The sequence below is a fragment of the Heterodontus francisci genome, chromosome 13 (assembly GCF_036365525.1).
Source record: "Heterodontus francisci isolate sHetFra1 chromosome 13, sHetFra1.hap1, whole genome shotgun sequence".
Taxonomy (NCBI): Eukaryota; Metazoa; Chordata; class Chondrichthyes; order Heterodontiformes; family Heterodontidae; genus Heterodontus; species Heterodontus francisci.
Genome location: NC_090383.1, coordinates 18,731,465 through 18,755,262, shown reverse-complemented (window position 1 = coordinate 18,755,262; position 23,798 = coordinate 18,731,465). Strand labels below are relative to the sequence as shown.

Below are 23,798 nucleotides of genomic sequence, written 5' to 3'. Positions count from 1 at the left end.
TGTCAACCTGGTGAAGCTACAACACAGGACTATCTGCGTGCCAAACTGCGTAAGCAGCATGCGATAGACAGAGCTAAGCGATCCATAACCAAAGGATCAGATCTAAGCTCTGCAGTCCTGCCACATCCAGTCGTGAATGGTGGTGGACAATTAAACAACTAACTGGAGGAGGTGGCTCCACAAATATACCCATCCTCAATGATGGGGGAGCCCAGCATATCAGTGCAAAAGATAAGGCTGAAGCATTTGCAACAATCTTCAGCCAGAAGTGCCGAGTTGATGATCCATCTCGGCCTCCTCCTGAAGTCACAGATGCCAGACTTCAGCCAATTCGATTCACTCTGCGTGTTATCAAGAAACAACTGAAGGCACTGGATACTGCAAAAGCTATGGGCCCTGAAAATATTCCAGCAATAGTACTGAAGACTTGTGCTCTAGCCCCAAGCCAAGCTGTTCCAGTACAGCTACACTGGCATCTACCCTGCAATGTGGAAAATTGCCCAGGTATGTCCTGTACACAAATAGCAGGACAAGTTCAACCCGTCCAATTACCTCCCCATCAGCCTACTCTCAATCATCAGTAAAGTGATGGAAGGTGTCATCAACAGTGCCATCAAGCGACACTTGCTTAGCAATAACCTGCTCAGTGACGCTCAGTTTGGGTTCCGCCAGGGCCACTCAGCTCCTGACCTCATTACAGCCTTGGTTCAAACATGGACAAAAGGTCTGAACGTAAGAGGTGAGGTGAGAGTGACTGCCCTTGACATCAAGGCAGCAAGGAGCCCGAGCAAAACTGGGGTCAATGGGAATCAGGGGGAAAACCCTCCGCTGGTTGGAGTCATACTGAGCGCAAAGGAAGATGGTTGTGGTTGTTGGAGGTCAATCATCTCCGCTCCAGGACATCAATGCAGGAGTTCCTCAGGATCGTGTCCTAGGCCCAACCATCTTCTGCTGCTTCATCAATGACCTTCCTTCAATCATAAGGTCAGAAGTGGGGATGTTCGCTGATGATTGCACAATGTTCAGCACCATTTGTGACTCCTCAGATACTGAAGCAGTCCGTGTAGAAATGCAGCAAGACCTGGACAATATCCAGGCTTGGGCTGATAAGTGGCAAGTAACATTCGCGCCACACAAGTGCCAGGCAATGACCATCTCCAGCAAGAGAGAATCTAACCATCTCCCCTTGACATTCAACAGCATTACCATCACTGAATCCCCCCACTATCAACATCCTAGGGGCTACCATTGACCAGAAACTGAACTGGAGTAGCCATATAAATACCGTGGTTACAAGAGCAGATCAGAGGCTAGGAATCCTGAGGCGAGTAACTCACCTCCTGACTCCCCCAAGCCTGTCCACCATCTACAAGGCACAAGTCAGGAGTGTGATGGAATACTCTCCACTTGCCTGGATGGGTGCAGCTCCAACAACACTCAAGAAGCTCGACACCATCCAGGACAAAGCATCCAGGACATTCACTCCCTCCACCACCGACGCACAGTGCCAGCAGTGTGTACCATCTACAAGATGCACTGCAGCAACGCACCAAGGCTCCTTAGACAGCACCTTCCAAACCCGCGACCTCTACCAACCAGAAGGACAAGGGCAGCAAATACATGGGAACATCACCACCTGCAAGTTCCCCTCCAAGTCACACACCATCCTGACTTGGTACTATATCGCCGTTCCTTCACTGTCGCTGGGTCAAAATCCTGGAACTCCCTTCCTCACAGCACTGTGGGTGTATCTACACCAAATGGACTGCAGCGGTTCAAGAAGGCAGCTCACCACCACCTTCTCAAGGGCAATTAGGATGGGCAATAAATGCTGGCCTGGCCATCGACACCCACATCCCACGAATGAATAAAAAAAAGATACAACACGAGCCGCACTTCCTGGACCAGGGAACTCTCCCTCATTCTACACCTAGGAATTTACCCCGTAATGTAATCCTGCAATTTCACAAATGCCAAAAACATTTGTGTTCTCCTAGTTTCAGTTTGGTGATCTTTTTAATGCTTAGTGATTGGATGTCTTGGTTTCAAATCCCTCCATAGCCTCACCCCTCCCTATCTCTATAACCTCCTCCAGCCCTGCAATCCTCCAAGATCTCTACAGATCCCCAATTTACATTGCTGCATCATTGGCAGCCATACTTTCATCTGCCTCGGCCCTGAGCTCTGGAAATCCCACACTAAACCTCTCAGCTTCTCTGCCTCTCTCTTCCTTTAAGGCCGCTTAAAACCTATTTCTTTGAACAAACGTTTGGTCACCTGTTCCAATATCTTTTTACATGACCAAACACCTGGCCTCTATAAGATAACAAAATCAAAATAGCAATTGCACCAATAAAACGGATCCTTTTAAATGACACTGCCAGGACTGCAAAGATGAAATTTTCTCATAGCAGGAGGACATTCTGGTGTTTTATCAGTATTTGAGGTGAATGCCTGAACAACTTGGTCTAAAAGAATCAGCTGACAATCCGACCCAGTCAGTCAATCAGGGACCATTAGAAGTTCCCTCTGTTAAAACTCCCATTCCCCCTCACAGTGCAGACTGAAAGTTCAACAGGAACATTTACCAGGGCAATCTCATTCACAAGTCAGGCTTTCACAGATTGTTGTGTTTTTTTTTTAAGAACCCATTCCCATGCTCACAGCACACAAAATCCTCTGTTGCTACATCCAGCCTCAGGCATCTCTGCCCCAATTACTATATTACTCTATTGTAAAGTAGGGATCTAGGATGACAGAATCACAAATCATTAAAAGTAATTCCGTAAAAATGCGAACAATGCATTCGGGTCAATTTCTAAAGGAATAGAATTTCAAAAGCAGAGAAGCTGTGTTAAACTTGTATTTAACCTGGGTGGACCACACTTAACAGTACTGTGCATAGTTCTAGTCTCTGTACTTTAAAAAGAATTTACAGACACTTAGAGAAAGTTCATAAAAAATTACAAGGATAATACCAGAACTGAGAGAGTACAATGATCAGGAAATATTGAACAGACTGTGGAACTCACTACCCAAGTGCAGCAGTTGTGGCAAACGGCATACATACATTTAGAGGAAGATAAATCCATGAGGGAGAATGGAATTGAAGGATATGTTGACAGGGTGAGGTGAAGTATGTTGGGAGGAGGCTTGTGTACAGCATAAATCCCAGCACAAAGCAGTTGCGCTGAATGGCCTGTTTCTGAGCTGCAAAAAGCTACATAATTCCATGTAATAGTCCTTGCAGCCAGTTTTACTCCTTGTTTATCCCAGGACAAGTACAACAAAACGCAAGATCCTTTCACTTAATTGTACAATAACTGAATTTAAGTTCAGTTAAAGAAAATACACAGGGGGTAACGCAAAATGGGCAGCTGTGAATTGGCAACCCATGTTACAGCTGGCCTGATTTTCTCTTCAGGTGACTCCCTGCCCAAGACCAATTTCACCTTAGTTAAAACGCTAAACACCACTTACAATGTCGACTTTCCAGCAAACTCCTGAGGGGTGGTGTAGTGCTGCTGTGTGTTGGGAGCTCCAAAATGGAATGCAGTCGAGCAAGAGGGACAGTTTCTGTCCCCAGCCCACGCTGCGAGATGCATTGCGCAAAGCAAGAAGGGACTGTAACTAAGTGGCCAGGCCATCTCCTTGCAGAGGACAATTGGGGGTGGATTGATGGGAAGTGGAAAAGATTTGTGCATTAACAACACTGGCTCTGAGCAGCAACAAACAGGCACTGCTGAAATGTGTTCATGAGCACATCCTCTTCATGCCAGACCTAGAAATACAGTAATGAGAAGATGAAGACACAGAGAAACACCATCAAAATCTGAACCAACGGAAGGAGATGTGCAAACGCATTCATGTTCATTGTTGGATAAGGTTTTAGAAACAATAAATCAAGGGGGAAAAAAAACATTCACCTGGTGAAGTTTGAGTTAATTGAGAGCCAGCATGGATTTGTAAAAGGTCGATCGTGTTTGACTAATCTAATTGAATTCTTTGATGAATAGAGAAGGTTGATGAAGGGAATGCAGTGGATGTTGCCTATATAGATTTTAAGAAAGCGTTTGACAAAGAACCACATAAAATTGAGGCTCATGGATTAGGAGAGTCAGTGTCAGCTGGGATAAAAATTTTGCTTAAGGACTAAAAACAGAAAGTTGTAGTAAACGGTTGTTTATTCAAGACTGGTGGATGGTAGACAGTGGTGTTCCCCATGGTTCAGTGCTAGGACCCTGCGTTTTTGATTTATATAAATGACTTGGACATTGGAATACAGGGTAAAATTTCGAAATTTGCCAATGGAGGTGTGGTAAACAGTGAAGATGATACCAATTGACTGTAACAGGACATAGACTAGCAGAATGGGCAGACAAGTGGCAGATGGAATTTAACAGAGAAATGTGAGGTGTTGCATTTTGGCAGAAGGGATAGGGAGGCAATATACACACACACACACTCAATGGCACAGTTCTGGAGAGCGCGCAGGGACAAAGGGACCTAGGGGTACATGTGCCTAGATCTTCGAAGATGGCAGGCCATATTGAGAGAGTAGCTACAAAGCATATGGGATCTTGGGCTTCATAAACAGACGTGGTGAATAAAAAAGCAGGGAAGTTATGATGAACCTTTATAAAGTCTGGTTAGGCTAAAACAAGAGTATTGTGTCCAGTTCTGGTCACCATACTTTAGGAAGTATGTGCGGTGCTTATCCACCAATGGACATGAATACGTTTGCACATCTCCTTCTATTGGTTCAGATTTTGAGAGGGTGCGGAGGAGATTTACCAGAATGGATCCAGGGATGAGGGAATTTACCTTCAAGGTTAGGTTGGAGAAGCTGGGGTTGTTCTCCTTGGAGCAAAGACAATTGAGAGGAGATTTGTAGAAATGTACAAGATTATGACAGGTTTAAATAAGGTAGACAAACAAAAGCTGTTCCCATTAGCTGATGGTACAAGTACTAGGGGGTACAGATTTAAGATTTTGGGCAAGAGATACTGGGGGAATGAGAGGAAGAACTTTTTTTTTTTACACAGCGAGTGGTAATAACCTGGAAATTGTTGCTTACGTGAATGGTAGAACCGGAGACAATGAATGACTTCAAAAAGGAATTGATGGGTATTTGAGGGAAATAAATTCGCAGAGCTCTGGGGATTGAGCAGTGGAATGACAATGACTGGATTGCTCTAGAGAGAGCCAGCACAGACTTGATGGGCCAAATAGCCTCCTTCAGTGCTGTAATGACTTGGACTCTAATATTTCACACATAAAATACAAGTGCAAGGAACTTACTTTTAGCTCTTCCATTCTGTCCTGGATTATGGTTAGATCAGATGATCGGTTGGGATCCTGCAATTTTAGTACCTCATCAGCCTCCACAATCCACTTCTCCAAGGCTTCCAGTCTCCTGCTGAATACCTCATAATCATGAACGCCAGCCTGTGGTGTGAAATGGTCCCAGTTAGAGTTCTTATTGGCTCAGGATTTCCTTTTACAGATCCCTTGGCTCGGTGGTAGCACTCTTGCCTCTGAGTCAGAAGATCCTGGATTCAACTCCCACTCCGGAGACTTGAGCACATCATCCAGGCTGACACTCCAAGGCAGTGCTGCACTGTTGGAAATGCTGTCTTTCAGATGAGAAGTCATCTCCCTTCCTGAATGGATGTAAAAGATTCCATGGCACTAACCAAAGAAGAGCAGGGGAAATTTCCCCCAGGCCGGCATTTTCCATTGGGCAGGTGGCCCCATCCACTGGCCGAAAAGTTGGCGACTAGCCTGCGTCTGCCGGTCCTGGGGAGCCAGACTGGGATCTTTTGCTCCCCAGACCTTGAATTGGTCATGGGCGGGACTGCCACCTCCTTGAGGCAGGATGCCCCGCCTAATGGAGCTGCTGGCCAATCAGCGGCCGGCAGCTTAGTCCCAGCAGCGCCACCGGGGGCGATGGCCACTGCTGGGACTACACCCAGCTTTAAGAGGAAGAGGAAGGACGACCCAGGAAAGGAGGTAAGTTTTAGGACCTTGCCGGGGACAATCGGTCCAGCCCCAGCAAGGCAAGGGGGGTCAGTTAGGGGAGCGGGAGCAGTGTTGTGCGTTGGGGGCAGTTGGGACTTCAGGGGTGGCCCTCCAGGGGGCAAAGGGTGCCCGATCAGGAGGGTCCCCCACCAGCCCGCAAGGAGGCTGCCTGGTGACACCAGGCAGACTTTGAGGTTTCTGCCATCCGGCTGCCAGTTAATTGGCCACTTGAGGGCCTTGATTGGCCGCGGGCGGGCAGGCCATTTCTTGTGCTGCCGCCCCACGTAAAATTGCAGCTGGGGCGGGAGGGGGTCGGAAACGGTCCCCCTGCCTCTCACTTTATATTACACGTTCCCCTCCTCCATCCCTGGCCACCGGCCTGCTCTTTTGAGGGGCGGGGGGTAAAATTCCGGCCCCAGTGTCCTGGCCAATTTTTATCCCTCAACCAACAGCATCAAAAATGGATTTGATGATTATTCATTGGGATCGTATTGTCACAAATGGGCTGTTGCATTAATATAGCTCCTTTCACAAACTCATACGAACATATGAATTAGGAGCAAGATAGGCCACTGAGCCCCTTGAGCCTGCTCCGCCATTCACTAAGTTCATGGCTGAACTGATTTCTCCACATTACCACCTACCCCCGATAACCTTTCACCCCTTTGCTTATCAAGAAACTCAGGGCTTCCCAAAGAGCTTTACAGTGAATGAAGTACTTTTGGAGCGAATTCACTGTTGTAATGCAGTGAAACACAATCCGGGCTGACAGGAATACAGGACTGAGCGTGCTGCATTATTGATGTTGTCCAGATCATCAATGTTCACCACCCAATCAGATTTTCTGGTCTTTATCTCATCTCATTGCTGTTTGTGGCATCTTGCTGTATAAATTGGTTGCCACACTTCCGAGTTACGACAGTGACGACATTTTAAAAGTACTTCAATCGCTGAGAAGTATTTTGGGACATGCTGAGGTCGTGAAAGACGCTATATAAAGACAACCAATCGGTAAATTCTCTGTATGTTGAATTTTGAGCTACCTCTACATTTCGATAAGAACATTAAAATGTGCTTAATTTGTTATTCAGGTGCCCTGAGAAAGAAACAGCAATTAATTGTGTTAAAAACAAAACACCAATTGTTCGATGAATTAGTGTGCAGAAACTGAACTATTAGAGATACCTGTAGCACAGTCCGCTGCCTGCTAAGAGCTTGCTCCAGAGAAGACAATCGTTGTGTGAGGGACATCTGGTCAGACTGAATAGCAGCAGCTGCAGAAGAGTCCACCTGCCGTCTCAGCTCTTCTCCGAGGTCCGAGAGAACGTGAAGGGAATCTCGCAGTGTTCCCAACTCCACCAGCAGCTCCTGCAGTGGGAATTAGAGGCAGCATTTCAATGAAGGACATTTCTCGCTGCAGTTTGGCAAGCCCAAAAGAAGAGGACAGCTTCCTCCCCTCCTCCATGTAATCCAAATCCTGGCCAATCTGTATCTTAACTCCATTTACCCACCTTGGTTCCATAAATCCTGAAGACCCTCACCTAACAACAATTTATCAGTCTCAGTTTTGAACTTTTCAATTGACCTAAACTCAACAGCCACTTGGGGAACAGAATTCTAGATTTCCACTACCTTCTATGTGAAGAGATATCTGCTGTAATTTTAAGTTACGTTTGTGCAAACCTCACCTAGCAGCCAATACTGAAAGTCTGACTAGGATTGAGAAAGTCTGGGAAAGGCACCTTGGTGTGTTGGGGTCATGGGACCACTGGAAAGATGTAAAAATTACTGCACAGACTGTCCCAGATTTTAGAAACAAAAGACAGACAGTCTGAAAATGTTACAGTCCAGCAAAACACACCCAGAGCTCAATGTACGGCATTGCTTTTCCGGAACATCAGTTATTATGCAAAGTAGGAGCTCATAGTGTAGGAAGTAACAGAATAACAAGGATAGAAGATGGGCTGGCTGGCAGAAAACAGAGTATGCATAAATGGGTCCTTTTCTGATTGGCAGAATGGAGTCCCACAGGGGTCGGTGCTGGGGCCTCAACTTTTTACAATTTATATCAATGACTTAGATGAGAGGAGCGATAGGTTGGTAGCTAAATTTGCAGACGACACCAAGCTAGGTAGGAAAATATCTTGTGAAGAGGACATAAGGAGGTTGCAGACCGACATAGATAGGTTGAGCGAGTGGGCAAAAATCTGGCAGATGGAGTATAACGTGGGAAAATGTGAAGTTGTTCACTTTGGCAGGAACAATAAAAAAGTAGAGTATTAATTAAATGGAGAACGACTGCAGAATTCAGAGGTGCAGAGGGATCTAGGCATGCAAGTGCATGAGTCACAAAAAGTTAGTATTCCGGTACAGCAAGTAATAAAGGCTAATGGAACGCTATCCTTTATTATGTCTAAGAAAACAAGCTTTCATCTCAGTTGTCTGGGCTGGACTCTAGTATCAGTCAAGAGGTAAGTAGAAAGGTTATAACCTAACTAGTCCACCCTCAGGTGACTGAGCTCAAAGTGCAGCTTTAATCCAACAATGTGCAGACATCCAGCTCATTCTCAGGATGTAAGCATTGCTGGAAAGGTAGCATTTACAGCCCATTCCCAGTTGTCCTCGAGAAGGTGGTGCTGAATCCCTGGAGTCAGTATGATGAAGGTGCTTCCACAGTGCTGTTAGGTAAGGAGTTTCAGGATTTTGACCCAGCGATGATGAAGGAATGACAATATCTGCCCATGTCATGATGGCATGCGACTTGGAGGTGATGGTGTTCCCAAGCACCTGCTGCTTTTGTCCTTTTAAGTGGTGGAGATAGTGGGTTTAGGAGGTGCTGTCAAAATGCTGCAATTATTACAGTTTAATTAATTTTCCCTAAAATATTATGCAGTAAGATAATAGTCAGTCTTCATCAGATCAGAAATTCAGATGATTCAATTCAGATTCAAGTTCATGAATCAGAAGTTCTCAAATTTTAAAATAGGTCTGACTTGAACATTTTAGAGCTGCCGTTTGGATTTGGGGGCAACGTGAGTGTGTTGTAATCTGGGGTGCACTGCCTGGGGGGGGTGTTGGAGGCAGATTTAATGGCAGCTTTCAGGGGGCAACTGGATAAATACTTGAATGAGAGGAGATTGGCGGGGCTATGGGGAAAGGGCAAGGATGTAGAACTGATGGGGGGGAATGCCTCTTTTGGGGAGAGGGGGCAGCAAAGGCATGATGGACGGAATGGCCTCCTTCTGTGCTGCATCACTAAGATGCTGCATAAAGATCGATTTTAGAAATTTCAAGTTACGGAAGACTTCAGTTGAACAACATTGAAAAATGTGTTTTTGTTTTCGCCACTAAAGATTTAATGGGCTTTTTATGCTAAAATGAGCATCATCTTCCATCATTAGTGATGATATATTTTGGTGTGAAGTCATACTGGATGAACTCTACAAGACAAATCCAACAAAACGCTTTGATAATCCTAATTTCAATTATATTTGAAGGTGGAGCTAGATAGGTCTTAAATACACTTCTAATTCCCAGGTTTTATTAAATAGTTTACCAGCCTTCCATTGTCCCTTCAGAATCTAATCCTGCCCGCCTTTCCATTTTGGGAGTGCCAGTTCAGGCCTGAGATTACACAGAATGGCCTGCCCTCACGCTGCACATTCCATTCAACTGGTCTATGGTGTTTGTGCTCCACGCGGGCCTCTTCCTACGCTCTATTTACTTCACTGAACCCTATCAGCGGGTCCTTTTGCTTCTTTCTCCCTCATCTGCTTGTCTGGCTTCCCCTTAAATACATCTGCGCTGTTCACCTCAAGTACTCACTGTGGTAGCGAGTTCCACGGTGATACTTGTTAGGCAGCCTAGTGAGAGGTGCAGAGATGTGAGAGAGAGCAGTTCTAAAATGTAGAATATGTTGAGCTGCAGCACTTGTTAACTGAGACTTGTTTTGTTTGCTCATCTAACAGATAAAATGACCCTGAGTTTTCTGTAACTACATTTTAGATGTGCATTGTGTGGGAAGCGGCTGGGGCATTGTCGTGGTGTTGAGAAGTCAGTAGTTCTGTTCACCGATCTTAGCTGGAAGGGGGGGGGGATCTATTTTAAGAAAGATAATTGAGTTAATTGTGAAAGGATTCAATTCTAGAAATCGTGGGTCATTTATAATGTTCCACAATGATTTCAGTCAAGGAAAATAATTTTGTATAGCTGTTGCATTACCGTGCTATACTGTGCAGCTTTTAAAATTTGCAACTGTTAGTATGCAGCTACACTAGCACTTCTGCTCGTCAGAAAGGAGCTTTGGAGATCAATTTTAAGCTGATTGGCAAAAGAACCAGAGGCTACAGAAGGAAAATACTTCAATAAAAAAATGCAATGACTGGTTAGGAATTGGAATGCACTGCCTGATTGGGTGTTGGATTCAGACTCAATAGTAGCCCTCAAAAGGGAATTGGATAAATATTTGGAAGGGGAAACGGTTACAAGGATATGGAGAAAGAGTGGGCAAGTGGGACTAACTGGGTTGCGCTTCAAAAGAGCCAGCGCAGACTGAATGGGCCAAACGGCCTCCTTCTGTGCTGTTCTATTTTATTATTTTCTTACGTTTAAAAAAGAAACTGAGAATTACCTCTTATACATTACTCACACCTTCACCCTTCTCCCTCATCTCTACTCCTCATCATAAAATGCCTAAAAATCCCATTGCTCTGGTGCACTGGGGATTTACAGTACAAAGTCGCTGTTTCTTTAAAGGGCTAAAAGCAAATTCCGGCTCTGGTTTATCTATTGCACTAACTGCTGTATCTATTGTACTCACGTCACAGTCCTGAATCCATTTTGTAACTTCCTCATCGGTGATATCCCTGTTTGCGGCTTTCTTAATCAACTCGTTGCTTTTCTCCTCCTGCTGCCTCACTGCAACTGAGCACTGGCCCGAGTAATCTTTGTATTTCTGCCACAGTTGGAGCAGAACCTTGCTCGCGTGCAGCTGCTCCACGATATCTTGAAGCAAATTATTCCAGCTGATTCATGGAAATGAAATGAATGCATTAGACCATTTAATGGCGCAGGTAATTCATTCATATACCCTGGATTAACACTCAGCAACAGTACTGGTGATTAGAACATAAACTTTGGTTTGGATTGTCCTGCATACACCAAATACATGGATTTCTTCTGCCACAGAATTGACTCAGGTGCCTCAGGCTGCTTCCTCCCCACACCCCAATCCACCTGTCCCAGCCCCAATCTCAAATTCTGTCACATCCCCCTTAGCGCTCTCAGTCTCCTCGCCTCCTTGAGCGGCACCACCTGCTCCTTCAACTCGACACTCACCAAAATCATCTGTTCCTTTTCCTCAACTATTTCCTCCTTCGCCTTCATCACCAATCTCCTCAAAATATCCTTCTGCCCCCTCCATTCTCACCAATAACTTGCACTTACAGAACACCTTTCATGTACTAAAATGTCCCAGGGCATAATTAATGTTGGCTCCTCACCAACCAGACCATTCCCAAACTCCCGGTTGACTCCAAGGCTCTAAATGGGTCATCACAACTCACCTCCCCCACCATTCCCGGTTCACTCTGGCTGCAGTGGACAGTCGATCCCTCTTCCCTTCCCCAAGACGTCCATAAGCATCAGGTCAGCTATCATACAAATGGCACCCTGCGCCCAGCATTATCGCTTTAGTGATGGCACTTCCACCTCCGAGTCGGAAGGTTGAGAGTTCAACCTCTACTCCAAAGGCTTGAGCAGATAATCCAGGCTGACATTCCGGTGCAGTACTCAGGGAATGCTTCATCCATCAGTCTATACTTCATCCCACTGCCACGCAAACATGTCCTCATTTAGAAATCTCTTGGTTGCTTCAAACCACCCAACCTCTCCCTGCCCTCCATACCAGCTTGCATCTGCTCTTCTACCATGCTCCTCGATCTCTAAACCATTCCCTGGTGTCATCTCTCTCTATGTTCATAAAACCCCCTTAAAGCTGAACAGATTTCCACTCCTTCATCCCTAGCACACTCAGGAAGTTCCACAGTTGCATCTCGCAGTTTCCCCACTGTAATATATGGGGTACGGTGGGGAGCTGAAGTGCGAGATTCTAGCCCACATCTTTATCCACACCTTCAGCGACCTCCACTAATGTCTCCCTTCATGTCCACTTTAATCCTTCTACCGATCACCTTAAATCTGTGTCCCCTGGTAAATGACCTCCCCGCTAGGGGAAACAGGTCCTTCCTGTCCACTCTATCTAGGCCCCTCATAATTTTGTGCACCTCAATAAAGTCACCCCTCAGCCTCCTCAGTTCCAGGGAAAACAACCCTAGCCGATCCAATCTTTCCTCATAGCTGCAACTTTCAAACCCCGGCAACATTCTTGTAAATGTCCTCTGTACTCTTTCCACAGCAATTATGACCTTTCTGTAATGTGGTGACCAGAACTGTATGCAATACTCCAGCTGTGGCCTAACCAGCATTTTATACAGTTCCAGCATGACATCCCTGCTTTTGTATTCTATACCTCAGCCAATAAAGGAAAACAATCCATATGCCTTCTTCACCACTTTATCTACCTGTCCTGCTACCTTCAGGGACCTGTGGACATGCATTCCAAGATCTTGCACTTCTACCCCTCTCAATATCCTCCCATTTATTGTATATTGCCTCGCTTTGTTTGCCCCCCCAAATGTATTACCTCACGCTTCTCCTGATTGAATTCCATTTGCCACTTTCCTGCCCACTCAACCAAATCATTGATATAATTCTGGTGTCTACGGCTATCCTCTTCACTATTAACTACACGGCCAATTTTTGTGTCATCAGCAAATTTCCCAATCATGCCTCCCACATTTAAGTCCAAATCATTAATATATACCACAAACAGCAAGGGACCCAACACTGAGCCCTGTGGACCACTGGAAACAGCTTTCCATTCACAAAAACATCTGTCGACTACTACCCTTTGTTTCCTGTCACTGAGCCAATTCTGGATCCAATGTGTCACCTTCCCCTGTATCCAATGGGCTTTCATTTTACTGACCAGTCTGCCATGCGGGACTTCGTCAAATGCCTTACTAAAATCCATGTAGACCACAACCACTGCACTACCCTCATCAATCCTCCCCATCACTTCCTCAAAAAACTCAATCAAGTTCGTGAGGCACGACCTTCCCTTAACAAATCCATGCTGACTATCCCTGATTATCCATGCCTTTCTAAGTGGCAGTTTATCCTGTCCCTCAGAATAGATTCTAACAATTTACCCACCACCAAGGTCAGACTGACCAACCTATAATTATTCGGTCTTTCACTCGCACCCTTTTTAAACAATGGTACAACGTTCGCAGACCTCCAATCCTCTGGGACCTCGCCCGTATCTGGTGAGGATTTGAAAATAATTCCAACAGGCCAAGGGATTGTTCCAAACAGGAAATTCTGCATTTATAGATTACATTTAATAAGCAGTTCCCATTGTACTCAGGTACAGCAAATAAAAAACGGCACCACACTACTAATGTTCCCTCTATTACGCGTGTGCGCACCGCCATCTGGAACGTACCACACACTAAAATAAACAGGCCACTCACAGTGAGCTCAAGCATGAGGTAGGGCTAAACATCAAACTCCAGCTGTAAAAGTGAGAGTGACTGGAGAGACAGCAGGGGAAAAAGTCTAGCCCCGAGCATGGGAGAGGGGGAACCTGTGATTGTAGGAGTGACATGCCCAGGAGAGGGGGGAACCTGTGATTGTAGGAGTGGCGAGACCAGGAAAGGGGGAACCTGTGATTAGGGGAGCAGATAGTGTGGGAGGGAGCGGACCTGTGAATGGAGAAGCAGCGAGCATGAGAGAGAGAGGGAATCTCTGAGGGAGCAGCGAGCTTGACGGGGGGATGGTGTTCAGAAGTGAGCAGTGTACAGCAGAAAGGACAGGGAGCAAAGAACTGGGCAAGGCCTCAGAGCTCCAGCAAAGGCTAAGTTCAGAAGATGACAGCAGTCCAGATTGCTGCACAGCCGTATAAACGCACAGTTTAGAGTAAACAATCCTCTCATTGCACTGGTCTCATTCTCCCTCTCAAAGGCCCCTCTCAACAGTTCCCAATCTGCCTCTCTAACAAGCCACATTAAACAGCTAATCTCAAATGCCCCGTTCTGCCTCTCCTTTATGTCCCTTTCTTGTCGCACATCCTTCGCCCACCCTCCCACCACCACCACCCCCTCCCTCCTCCCGCACATCCCCTTTCTCTATCCCAACCCCCTCTCTTCTCATACATCCCCACATGGACTGTTAGCCTTCCTTCCTGACATAGAATCCAGCTCACACTTTCAGGAGAGGGATGAATGCACACAGCTGGAATCAGTCAAATGTTGTGGGAGGCAGGGAGATTCAGGAAAATTCCCATGTAGCTGATCAGCCTGTGAGGGGAGCTATTGTGCCGGCTGAAAGTGATGGGACACGTGGATTGTATTGTTGTCAGCCCTAGATTAGAGCCAGACACTTAGTGCTCTCCACTCAGCAGTTCTTAGTGGCTCAGGACTCAACCTGGGGCCAAATGACCCAGAAAGACACACAGCAACTGAGGGTCACAATCCCAGTGGGCAAGTCGCATCATAGCCAGATAAACGCACACGGTCTGGGGTGACGTTAATCAATAGATTTAGTTCCATTGAGCAACAAATGCTTTCTGACAGGCAGGTTTAAGATACAATAATATAAGATCAAAATACTGTGGGTGCTGGAACTCAGCAGAACCTTCTGATGAAATGTCACAGACCTGAAACGTTAACTCCGTTTCTCTCTACACAGGTGCTGCCAGACCTGCTGAGTGTTTCCAGCACTTTCTGTTCTCATTTCAGCTTTAAGATGCAGAGTGGGTTACTGATTATACATATGAAGCATGGCCAACATACACCACCCTTTAGCATTAACTGAACCACGTATACTATCCTGGAAACTGCAGGTTAACTGAAGAGATCTAGGTTAATAAATGATGAATGAGAGACCAGGTTATGTAAGTTTGATTTCACTATTATTTGGCAAGATGAATGGATTTTTCAGGTTGTTTATGATCTAAGCCCAGCTATGAGCATTCATCCCTCTTCTGAAAGTGTGAGCTCGCTCATATACCAGAAAGGGAAGCTAACAGTCCATGTGGGGATGTGCAAGAGGAGGGATGGTTGGGGGTAGGTGAGGGAGGAAGGGATGTATAGCAAGAAAGGGATGTAAAGAAGGAGAGGGAGAATGGAGCATTTGAGATTAGCTGTTTAATGTGACCTGTTAGGAGAGAGGCAGACTTAGAACTGGTGAGAGGGGCAGGTGGAATGAGACCAGTGGGAGGTGAGGAATGTTTACGCTAAGTTGTGCGTTTACACATCTGTGCAGCAATCTGCAACATACCGTGCACTGAAATAAACAGGTCACTCACTATTATGTGGAAGTTCAGTGAATTTTAAAATGTAAGTTGCCCATGGAAAAAAAAAAATAGTGCTCACAGGAGTTTGCAGTCTGCCCAGTACAAAGAAAACATTAAGGGAACATTGTACAGGACAACATACACACAGAACAGGGCTGCAGCGTACACTCTATATTAAAGGTTGGGTGTTAGGGTTAAATCCATGCTTCCACACTTGAAGGGAGTGTAGGTGGTGTCTCGGGTACACACTAGTATAGAGAGAAGTCTTGAAAGAAGAATTTTTAAAGATTTTGATCAAGTAAAAATCAGAGGAAATTATTGTCACTGGTTGGTAAGGCAATAACCAGAGGGGAGAATTTAAAAATAATTACCAGAAGAACGAGGAGAGGGCTTGGGAGAATTTTTCTGTTAAGCAAAGGGTCATCAAGACATGGAGTCATAAACTGGAAGCAGTGGTGGAAGTAGAATTGAGAACAGATTTTAAAAGAGAATTGAATAAATATTTGAAAAAGAAAAAATTGGATGGGTTTGCAGGGATAGGGGAGTTGAGTGGGACTAAGGGTATTGCTCTTTCAGAAAGCCAGCACAGGCGCAACGGCCCGAATAGTCTCCTCTTGTGCCGTAAAATTCTATAACATATCCTGAAGGAAACGGCGGCTAACTGGTTCATTGTGAATTATACTGCGGCTTTTATCCATGGATTTTGTTGTAAAGCTGTATCACTGTTAAACAATGGGAGCAGTGCTCAAAGGAATCCTTACCCTGTATTAACTTCAGTCAGATTAGTTGCCAGCGAGCTGTTAACAGGCGGGTGACATTCCTTTAGCAGCTGATTGGACACAGAACCAAACCTCCGCAGGCTACCCTCGGACCTCTCCAACTCCTCTTGCAAGTTCTGTCAAACAAATTTGGACTAAATGTTGATGAAGTTACGACTGACACCATTTAAATAAGAGGAAAATGGGGCGACATTTTGATTTTGAATGGCAAAAAACATACTTTTGTCCCTTGCGTTTGGTGCAATTGGGGAGGGAGGAGAAGTGGGGGAGAGAAAAGCAAGCTGGCTCATGCATGAGGCACTGGCAGTGTTTGGACACAACATACGGAGGAGACCCCCGAAGGGAGGACACTGGTAAGGCAAGGAGATAAGACACTGAGTCTTTATCCGACGAACAGTATTGTCTCTCTATGGCACAGATTGTCAGAAAGACAGAGGCTTAAAGCTTCATCTCTCATTTCCCCACTAACATGACTAGGTGCACCAAATCCTTTGGCAAAATTCTACCGTGTCCGTGATTTCTTCTTAGTTCCATCCCGTGTATATGATTTCACTCTCCCAGTGCCAAAGGAGTTACTGCTGTACCATTGGGAGTTAGAATTGTGTCCAATACCGTAGCTATACAGTATTTGCATCTTTTAAAAATGCTTGCTTAAGGTACAAAGAACTTTCAAATTGGAAGGAGAATTATGCGAGATATCTCTGACCAGTTGGATTCTGGTGAAAAGAGAGAATCTCAGCCTAAGAAGGGGAAAGACTGGAAGGCAGCAGTCAAGTTGTAAGTAAAATAAAAATAATAAATATATGTTTAATTGTATAACTAATTTTATTTTTTACAGAAATAATACTAGTGTTGTGTTGCAGGGGGTCTGCAGAATTTTTATAGCATGGGAGGGAGGCCTCAGAAGCAAAGAGTTACATGAGGGAGAAAGGAATGGAAGGATATGAAGATAGGGTGAGATGGAGTAAGGTGAAAGGAGATCTCGTGTGAGGCACAAAAACACTGGCATAGACCAGCTGGGCCAAATGGCCTGTTTGGTGATGTACATTCTACATAATTCAACACTCAAGACCATCATTGCTCATTAACAGGCATATCCACAAGAGATACTGCTCACTGACATTTAAGTTGCAGAGGGAACCAGATCAGTGTGTAAGGGGAGAGTGGTCCTGCCTGGTTCAACGGAGGTGGTACTTATTAAATTTCACTTCCGCTGACCAAACTAGTGCACAAAGGGTGTAAAGATGAAGCCTCTTACCTGCAGATTGTCCACCTGGATTTTCACAGCTTCCAGAGAGCCAGTCAGCAAACGGAAACGCGAAAGGGAGTACCTGGCATCCATCAAGTGGCCATTAATCTCTTCATAGGCTCCCTTGTAAATATTCCACTGGTCGAGGACTGATTGCAGAGTAATCTTTAGTTGGCCAACCTGGAACATTCCAATGTTGAATACTGATTATGTGGTCTTTGATTGGGGAAGACAACATGTGTGGAAGTCTCAAATGAAGTCATCAAAGCAAATGTGGCTTCTAGGCTATACAAGCTGATTAAACGGTACCTCATCCTGCCTTAATGTAAAACTATTGTGACAGTAGTTATTGCATTCATTGCAGCAGCTTTTTCCGGAGCAGTGAGTGAGCGAGTGAGCAGCTGGGAAGGTCAGTTTGAAAGTAAATTTAATTTCCTTATGTTTTTCGGCGGAGGCCAGGGGGCTGCTGGGTAAGTAAAACACTATATATTTGGGCGGTTTAAAATAACTTTCCCTTCATTGCAGCAGCTTTTTCGGGAGCAGTGAGTGAGCGAGTGAGCAGCTGGGAAGGTCAGTTTGAAAGTAAATTTAATTTCCTTTTGTTTTTCGGCGGAGGCCAGGGGGCTGCTGGGTAAGTAAAACACTATATATTTGGGCGGTTTCTGAACCCGAGACACCACACTTGTCGTGTCTCCCACCCACCCTCCTCCTCTAACCAAAAAAAAAGGACTCGGTGGGGTGTTTATAAGGTAAGGCTTTTTCGATTTCTCTGGTTTATTGTGATTGGTAAAAACTTTTCGTTCCTTTTTCATTTAACTAAGTTAAGCTTAAGATTAAAAATGGCAGGAGATCTCAGACCCGTGTCATGCTCCTCTTGCTCAATGTGGGAGCTCAGGGACACGGCTGATGTCCCTGACTCCTTCACGTGCAGGAAGTGTGTCCAACTGCAGCTCTTGTTAGACCGCATGACGGCTCTCGAGCTGCGGATGGACTCACTTTGGAGCATGCGCGATGCTGAGGAGGTCGTGGATAGCACGTTTAGTGAATTGGTCACACCGCAGATTAGGATTGCTGAGGGAGAAAGGGAATGGGTGACCAAAAGGCAGAGAAAGAGCAGGAAGGCAGCGCAGGAGTCCCCTGCGGTCATCTCCCTCCAAAACAAGTATACCGTTTTGGATACTGTTGGGGGAGATGGCTCACCAGGGGAAGGCAGCAGTAGCCAGGTCCATGGCACCGTGGCTGGCTCTTCTGTTCAGAAGGGCGGGAAAAAGAGTGGAAGGGCTATAGTCGTAGGGGATTCGATTGTAAGGGGAGTAGATAGGCGGTTCTGTGGTCGAAAACGAGGCTCCCGAATGGTATGTTGCCTCCCAGGTGCACGGGTCAGGGATGTCTCAGATCGGCTGCAGAACATTCTAAAGGGGGAGGGTGAACAGCCAGTTGTCATTGTGCACATAGGCACTAATGATATAGGTAAAAAACGGGATGAGGTCCTACAAGCAGAGTTTAGGGAGTTAGGAGCCAAGTTAAAAAGTAGGACCTCAGAGGTAGTAATCTCAGGATTACTACCAGTGCCACGTGATAGTCAGAGTAAAAATGAAAGAATAGTCAGGATGAATGCGTGGCTTGAGAGATGGTGCAGGAAGGAGGGGTTCAGATTTTTGGGACATTGGGACCGGTTCTGGGGGAGGTGGGACTATTACAAATTGGACGGTCTACACCTGGGCCGGACTGGAACCAATGTCCTTGGGGGTGCTTTTGCTAACGCTGTTGGGGAGGGTTTAAACTAATGTGGCAGGGGGATGGGAACCAATTGAGGTCAGTTGACAGTAAGGAGGTAGTAACAAAAGCCTGTAAGGAACTAGATAATGAAGTCAGTGTGACTAAGGGGAAGAGCAGGCAGGGAGCAGATGATGAATATAAAGGGACTGGTGGTCTGAGGTGCATTTGTTTTAATGCAAGAAGTGTAGTAGGTAAGGCAGATGAACTTAGGGCTTGGATTAGTACCTGGGAGTATGATGTTATTGCTATTACTGAGACTTGGTTGAGGGAAGGGCATGATTGGCAACTAAATATCCCAGGATATCGATGCTTCAGGCGGGATAGAGAGGGAGGTAAAAGGGGTGGAGGAGTTGCATTACTGGTCAAAGAGGATATCACAGCTGTGCTGAAGGAGGGCACTATGGAGGACTCGAGCAGTGAGGCAATATGGACAGAACTCAGAAATAGGAAGGGTGCGGTAACAATGTTGGGGCTGTACTACAGGCCTCCCAACAGCGAGCGTGAGATAGAGGTACAAATATGTAAACAGATTATGGAAAGATGTAGGAGCAACAGGGTGGTGGTGATAGGAGATTTTAATTTTCCCAACATTGACTGGGATTCGCTTAGTGTTAGAGGTCCAGATGGAGCAGAATTTGTAAGGAGCATCCAGGAAGGTTTTCTAGAGCAGTATGTAAATAGTCCAACTCGGGAAGGGGCCATACTGGACCTGGTGTTGGGGAATGAGCCCGGCCAGGTTGTTGAAGTTTCAGTAGGGGACTACTTTGGGAATAGTGATCACAATTCCGTAAGCTTTAAAATACTCATGGACAAAGACGAGAGTGGTCCTAAAGGAAGAGTGCTAAATTGGGGGAAGGCCAACTATACCAAAATTCGGCAGGAGCTGGGAAATGTAGATTGGGAGCAGCTGTTTGAAGGTAAATCCACATGTGATATGTGGGAGGCTTTTAAAGAGAGGTTGATTAGCGTTCAGGAGAGACATGTTCCTGTGAAAATGAGGGATAGAAATGGCAAGATTAGGGAACCATGGATGACAGGTGAAATTGTGAGACTAGCTAAGAGGAAAAAGGAAGCATACATAAGGTGTAGGCGGCTGATGAAAGACGAAGCTTTGAAAGAATATCGGGAATGTAGGACCAATCTGAAACGAGGAATTAAGAGGGCTAAAAGGGGTCATGAAATATCTTTAGCAAACAGGGTTAAGGAAAATCCCAAAGCCTTTTATTCATATATAAGGAGAAAGAGGGTAACTAGAGAAAGGATTGGCCCACTAAAGGACAAAGGAGGAATGTTATGCTTGGACTCAGAGAAAATGGGTGAGATTCTAAACGGGTACTTTGCATCGGTATTCACCGAGGAGAGGGACATGACGGATGTTGAGGTTAGGAACAGATGTTTGATTACTCTAGGTCAAGTCGGCATAAGGAAGTGTTGGGTATTCTAAAAGGCATTAAGGTGGACAAGTCCCCAGGTCCGGATGGGATCTATCCCAGGTTACTGAGGGAAGCGAGAGAGGAAATAGCTGGGGCCTTAACAGATATCTTTGCAGCATCCTTAAACACGGGTGAGGTCCCGGAGGACTGGAGAATTGCTAATGTTGTCCCCTTGTTTAAGAAGGGTAGCAGGGATAATCCAGGTAATTATAGACCGGTGAGCCTGACATCAGTGGTAGGGAAGCTGCTGGAGAAGATACTGAGGGATAGGATCTATTCCCATTTGGAAGAAAATGGGCTCATCAGTGACAGGCAACATGGTTTTGTGCAGGGAAGGTCATGTCTTACCAACTTAATAGAATTCTTTGAGGAAGTGACAAAGTTGATTGATGAGGGAAGGGCTGTCGATGTCATATACATGGACTTCAGTAAGGCGTTTGATAAGGTTCCCCATGGCAGGCTGATGGAGAAAGTGAAGGCGCTTGGGGTCCAAGGTGTACTAGCTAGATGGATAAAGAACTGGCTGGGCAACAGGAGACAGAGAGTAGCAGTAGAGGGGAGTTTCTCAAAATGGAGACGTGTGACCAGTGGTGTTCCACAGGGATCCATGCTGGGACCACTGTTGTTTGTGATATACATTAATGATTTGGAGGAAAGTATAGGTGGACTGATTAGCAAGTTTGCAGACGACACTAAGATTGGTGGAGTAGCAGATAGTGAAGGGGACTGTCAGAGAATACAGCAGAATATAGATATATTAGAGAGTTGGGCAGAGAAATGGCAGATGGAGTTCAATCAGGGCAAATGCGAGGTGATGCATTTTGGAAGATCCAATTCAAGAGTGAACTATACAGTAAATGGAAAAGTCCTGGGGAAAATTGATGTCCAGAGAGATTTGGGTGTTCAGGTCCACTGTTCCCTGAAGGTGGCAACGCAGGTAAATAGAGTGGTCAAGAAGGCATACGGCATGCTTTCCTTCATCGGACGGGGCATTGAGTACAAGAGTTGGCAGGTCATGTTACAGTTGTATAGGACTTTGGTTCGGCCACATTTGGAATACTGCGTACAGTTCTGGTCGCCACATTATCAAAAGGATGTGGATGCTTTGGAGAGGGTGCAGAGGAGGTTCACCAGGATGTTGCCTGGTATGGAGGGCGCTAGCTATGAAGAGAGGTTGAGTAGATTAGGATTATTTTCATTAGAAAGACGGAGGTTGAGGGGGGACCTGATTGAAGTGTACAAAATCATGAGAGGTATAGACAGGGTGGACAGCAAGAGGCTTTTTCCCCAGAGTGGGGGTTTCAATTACGAGAGGACACGAGTTCAAAGTGAAAGGGGAAATGTTTAGGGGGGATATGCGTGGAAAGTTCTTTACGCAGAGGGTGGTGGGCACCTGGAACGCGTTGCCAGCGGAGGTGGTAGACGCGGGCACGATGGAGTCTTTTAAGATGTATCTAGACAGATACATGAATGGGCAGGAAGAAAAGAGATACAGAACCTTAGAAAATAGGCGACATGTTTAGAGAGAGGATCTGGATCGGCGCAGGCTTGGAGGGCCGAAGGGCCTGTTCCTGTGCTGTAATTATCTTTGTTCTACCCATATTAGCAGCCACTGAAGGGAAGGCCCTTCTCTCCTTCTCTTTCCCTGACTGGCTCTGACCTTTCATTGGGTCATCTATCTCAACTGACCTTCATCTCAACCACTGGGCCTCAAAAGATTAATTTCCTTCCTTCCCACTCCCCTTCTCCATCCCCACGCAGGGCTATGGGGAAAGAGCAGGGCAGTGGGTCTCATTGGATATCTCACAAAGAGCCAGCACAGATATGACAGGTCAAATGGCCTCCTTCTGTGCTGTACAATTCTATGAAAAGGGTGTTCAAAACATGCTAGTAGTCGTTGGCATGGTTTTGGTGCAAGAAATCTTGCCTGAACAGGGCATTTAAAAAAAAAATTTGTTCTTGGGACGTTGGCAACACGGACAAGGCTGCATTTAATGCCCATCGCTGGTTTCTGTGAGTACATTTGGAGGCAACCACATAGTGCAGGACTGCAGCCACATGTAGGGCAGAATGTGTCACGGTATGGCGGGCATTAATGAGCGAGTTGGGCTTTTACAACAAGCCAAAAGCTTCCAATGGCTTGTGCCAGGCCACAAATGACCAGATTTCTTGAATTGGTGGGACTTGAAAGCACAACCCCTGCGTTCCTGATCTAGTGTGAGAACCACCAGGCGACCATAGCCCAAGCACGGAGTGCCATTCAATTGTGTGTAATGGAGTGTGTGAGTGAGGTCATTTCAATTGAGTGCCAGGGTAGGCAGCGCCTCAGGCACTGAGGTCCAAACATTCACTAAACTAAATGTTTCGTGGTGTCAGTCTCAACGGGGTTAGCTGAATGCTCGGGCTCAGCGGTGATATTCACTTCTTTAATATTTTACTTGCAGCCTTGGTAGTTTTCACAGCAGATTCCTTCTTATCAACTGCCTGGTGACTGATTCATTTATTTCCCTGCACAGTGGTAGAAAGAGGGTCAAAGTTGGAGACACAGGGTTCGGGCAAAGTAAACACAGCACCTCTCTCAGCCAATGATAGACACAGCATTCCAAATGGGAATTCATAGAAAACAGGAGCAGGAGTCGGCCATTCAGCCCTTTGGGCCTGCTCCGCCATTCAAAAAAGATCTGATAGTCTAATTCAGTACCCTGTTCCCGCTTTCTCCCCATATCCCATAGTCCACTGCCGTTTCACTGTAATGCAACAAAGCCATGCTGCATCATTCAAACATTAATACCAAGTGGTCCAGATGAGCCCAGGAGTGGTTGAGTTCTCGGAGTGTTTCCATAACACTGCTGGAAGCCTCCTCTTTCTTGTTCTGGATCAGGAGCAGTCCACTTTGTTCAACCTTCTCCACTTCCTTTTCTTTCACTCGGATCACATCTTCCATTTCCTAAGTAACAGAATTACATAGAATTAACAGCACAGAAACAGGCTGATGTTTATGCTGCACACGAGCCTCCTCCCACTCTATTTACTTCATCCAACTCCATCAACATATCTTTCATTCCCTTCTCCCCCGCGTGCTTAGCTTTCTCTTCTATGTTATTTGCCGCAACCACTCC

At 45.8% G+C, this 23,798-nt stretch overlaps 1 protein-coding gene across 11 annotated transcripts in view; it reads right to left on the bottom strand.

The window, feature by feature from the left end:
* The window catches only part of LOC137376257 (nesprin-1-like), a 500,292-nt gene that overhangs the window by 105,080 nt on the left and 371,414 nt on the right, over positions 1-23,798 (bottom strand). For all 11 annotated transcript variants that reach the window (XM_068044441.1, XM_068044433.1, XM_068044435.1 and 8 more), the window contains 6 exons: positions 23,471-23,626; positions 17,477-17,647; positions 16,201-16,334; positions 10,841-11,045; positions 7,207-7,389; positions 5,302-5,448 (listed from right to left, as the gene is read on the bottom strand). In XM_068044441.1, the coding sequence (XP_067900542.1) occupies positions 5,302-5,448; positions 7,207-7,389; positions 10,841-11,045; positions 16,201-16,334; positions 17,477-17,647; positions 23,471-23,626 (996 nt within the window). The remainder of the gene's footprint in view (positions 1-5,301; positions 5,449-7,206; positions 7,390-10,840; positions 11,046-16,200; positions 16,335-17,476; positions 17,648-23,470; positions 23,627-23,798) is intronic.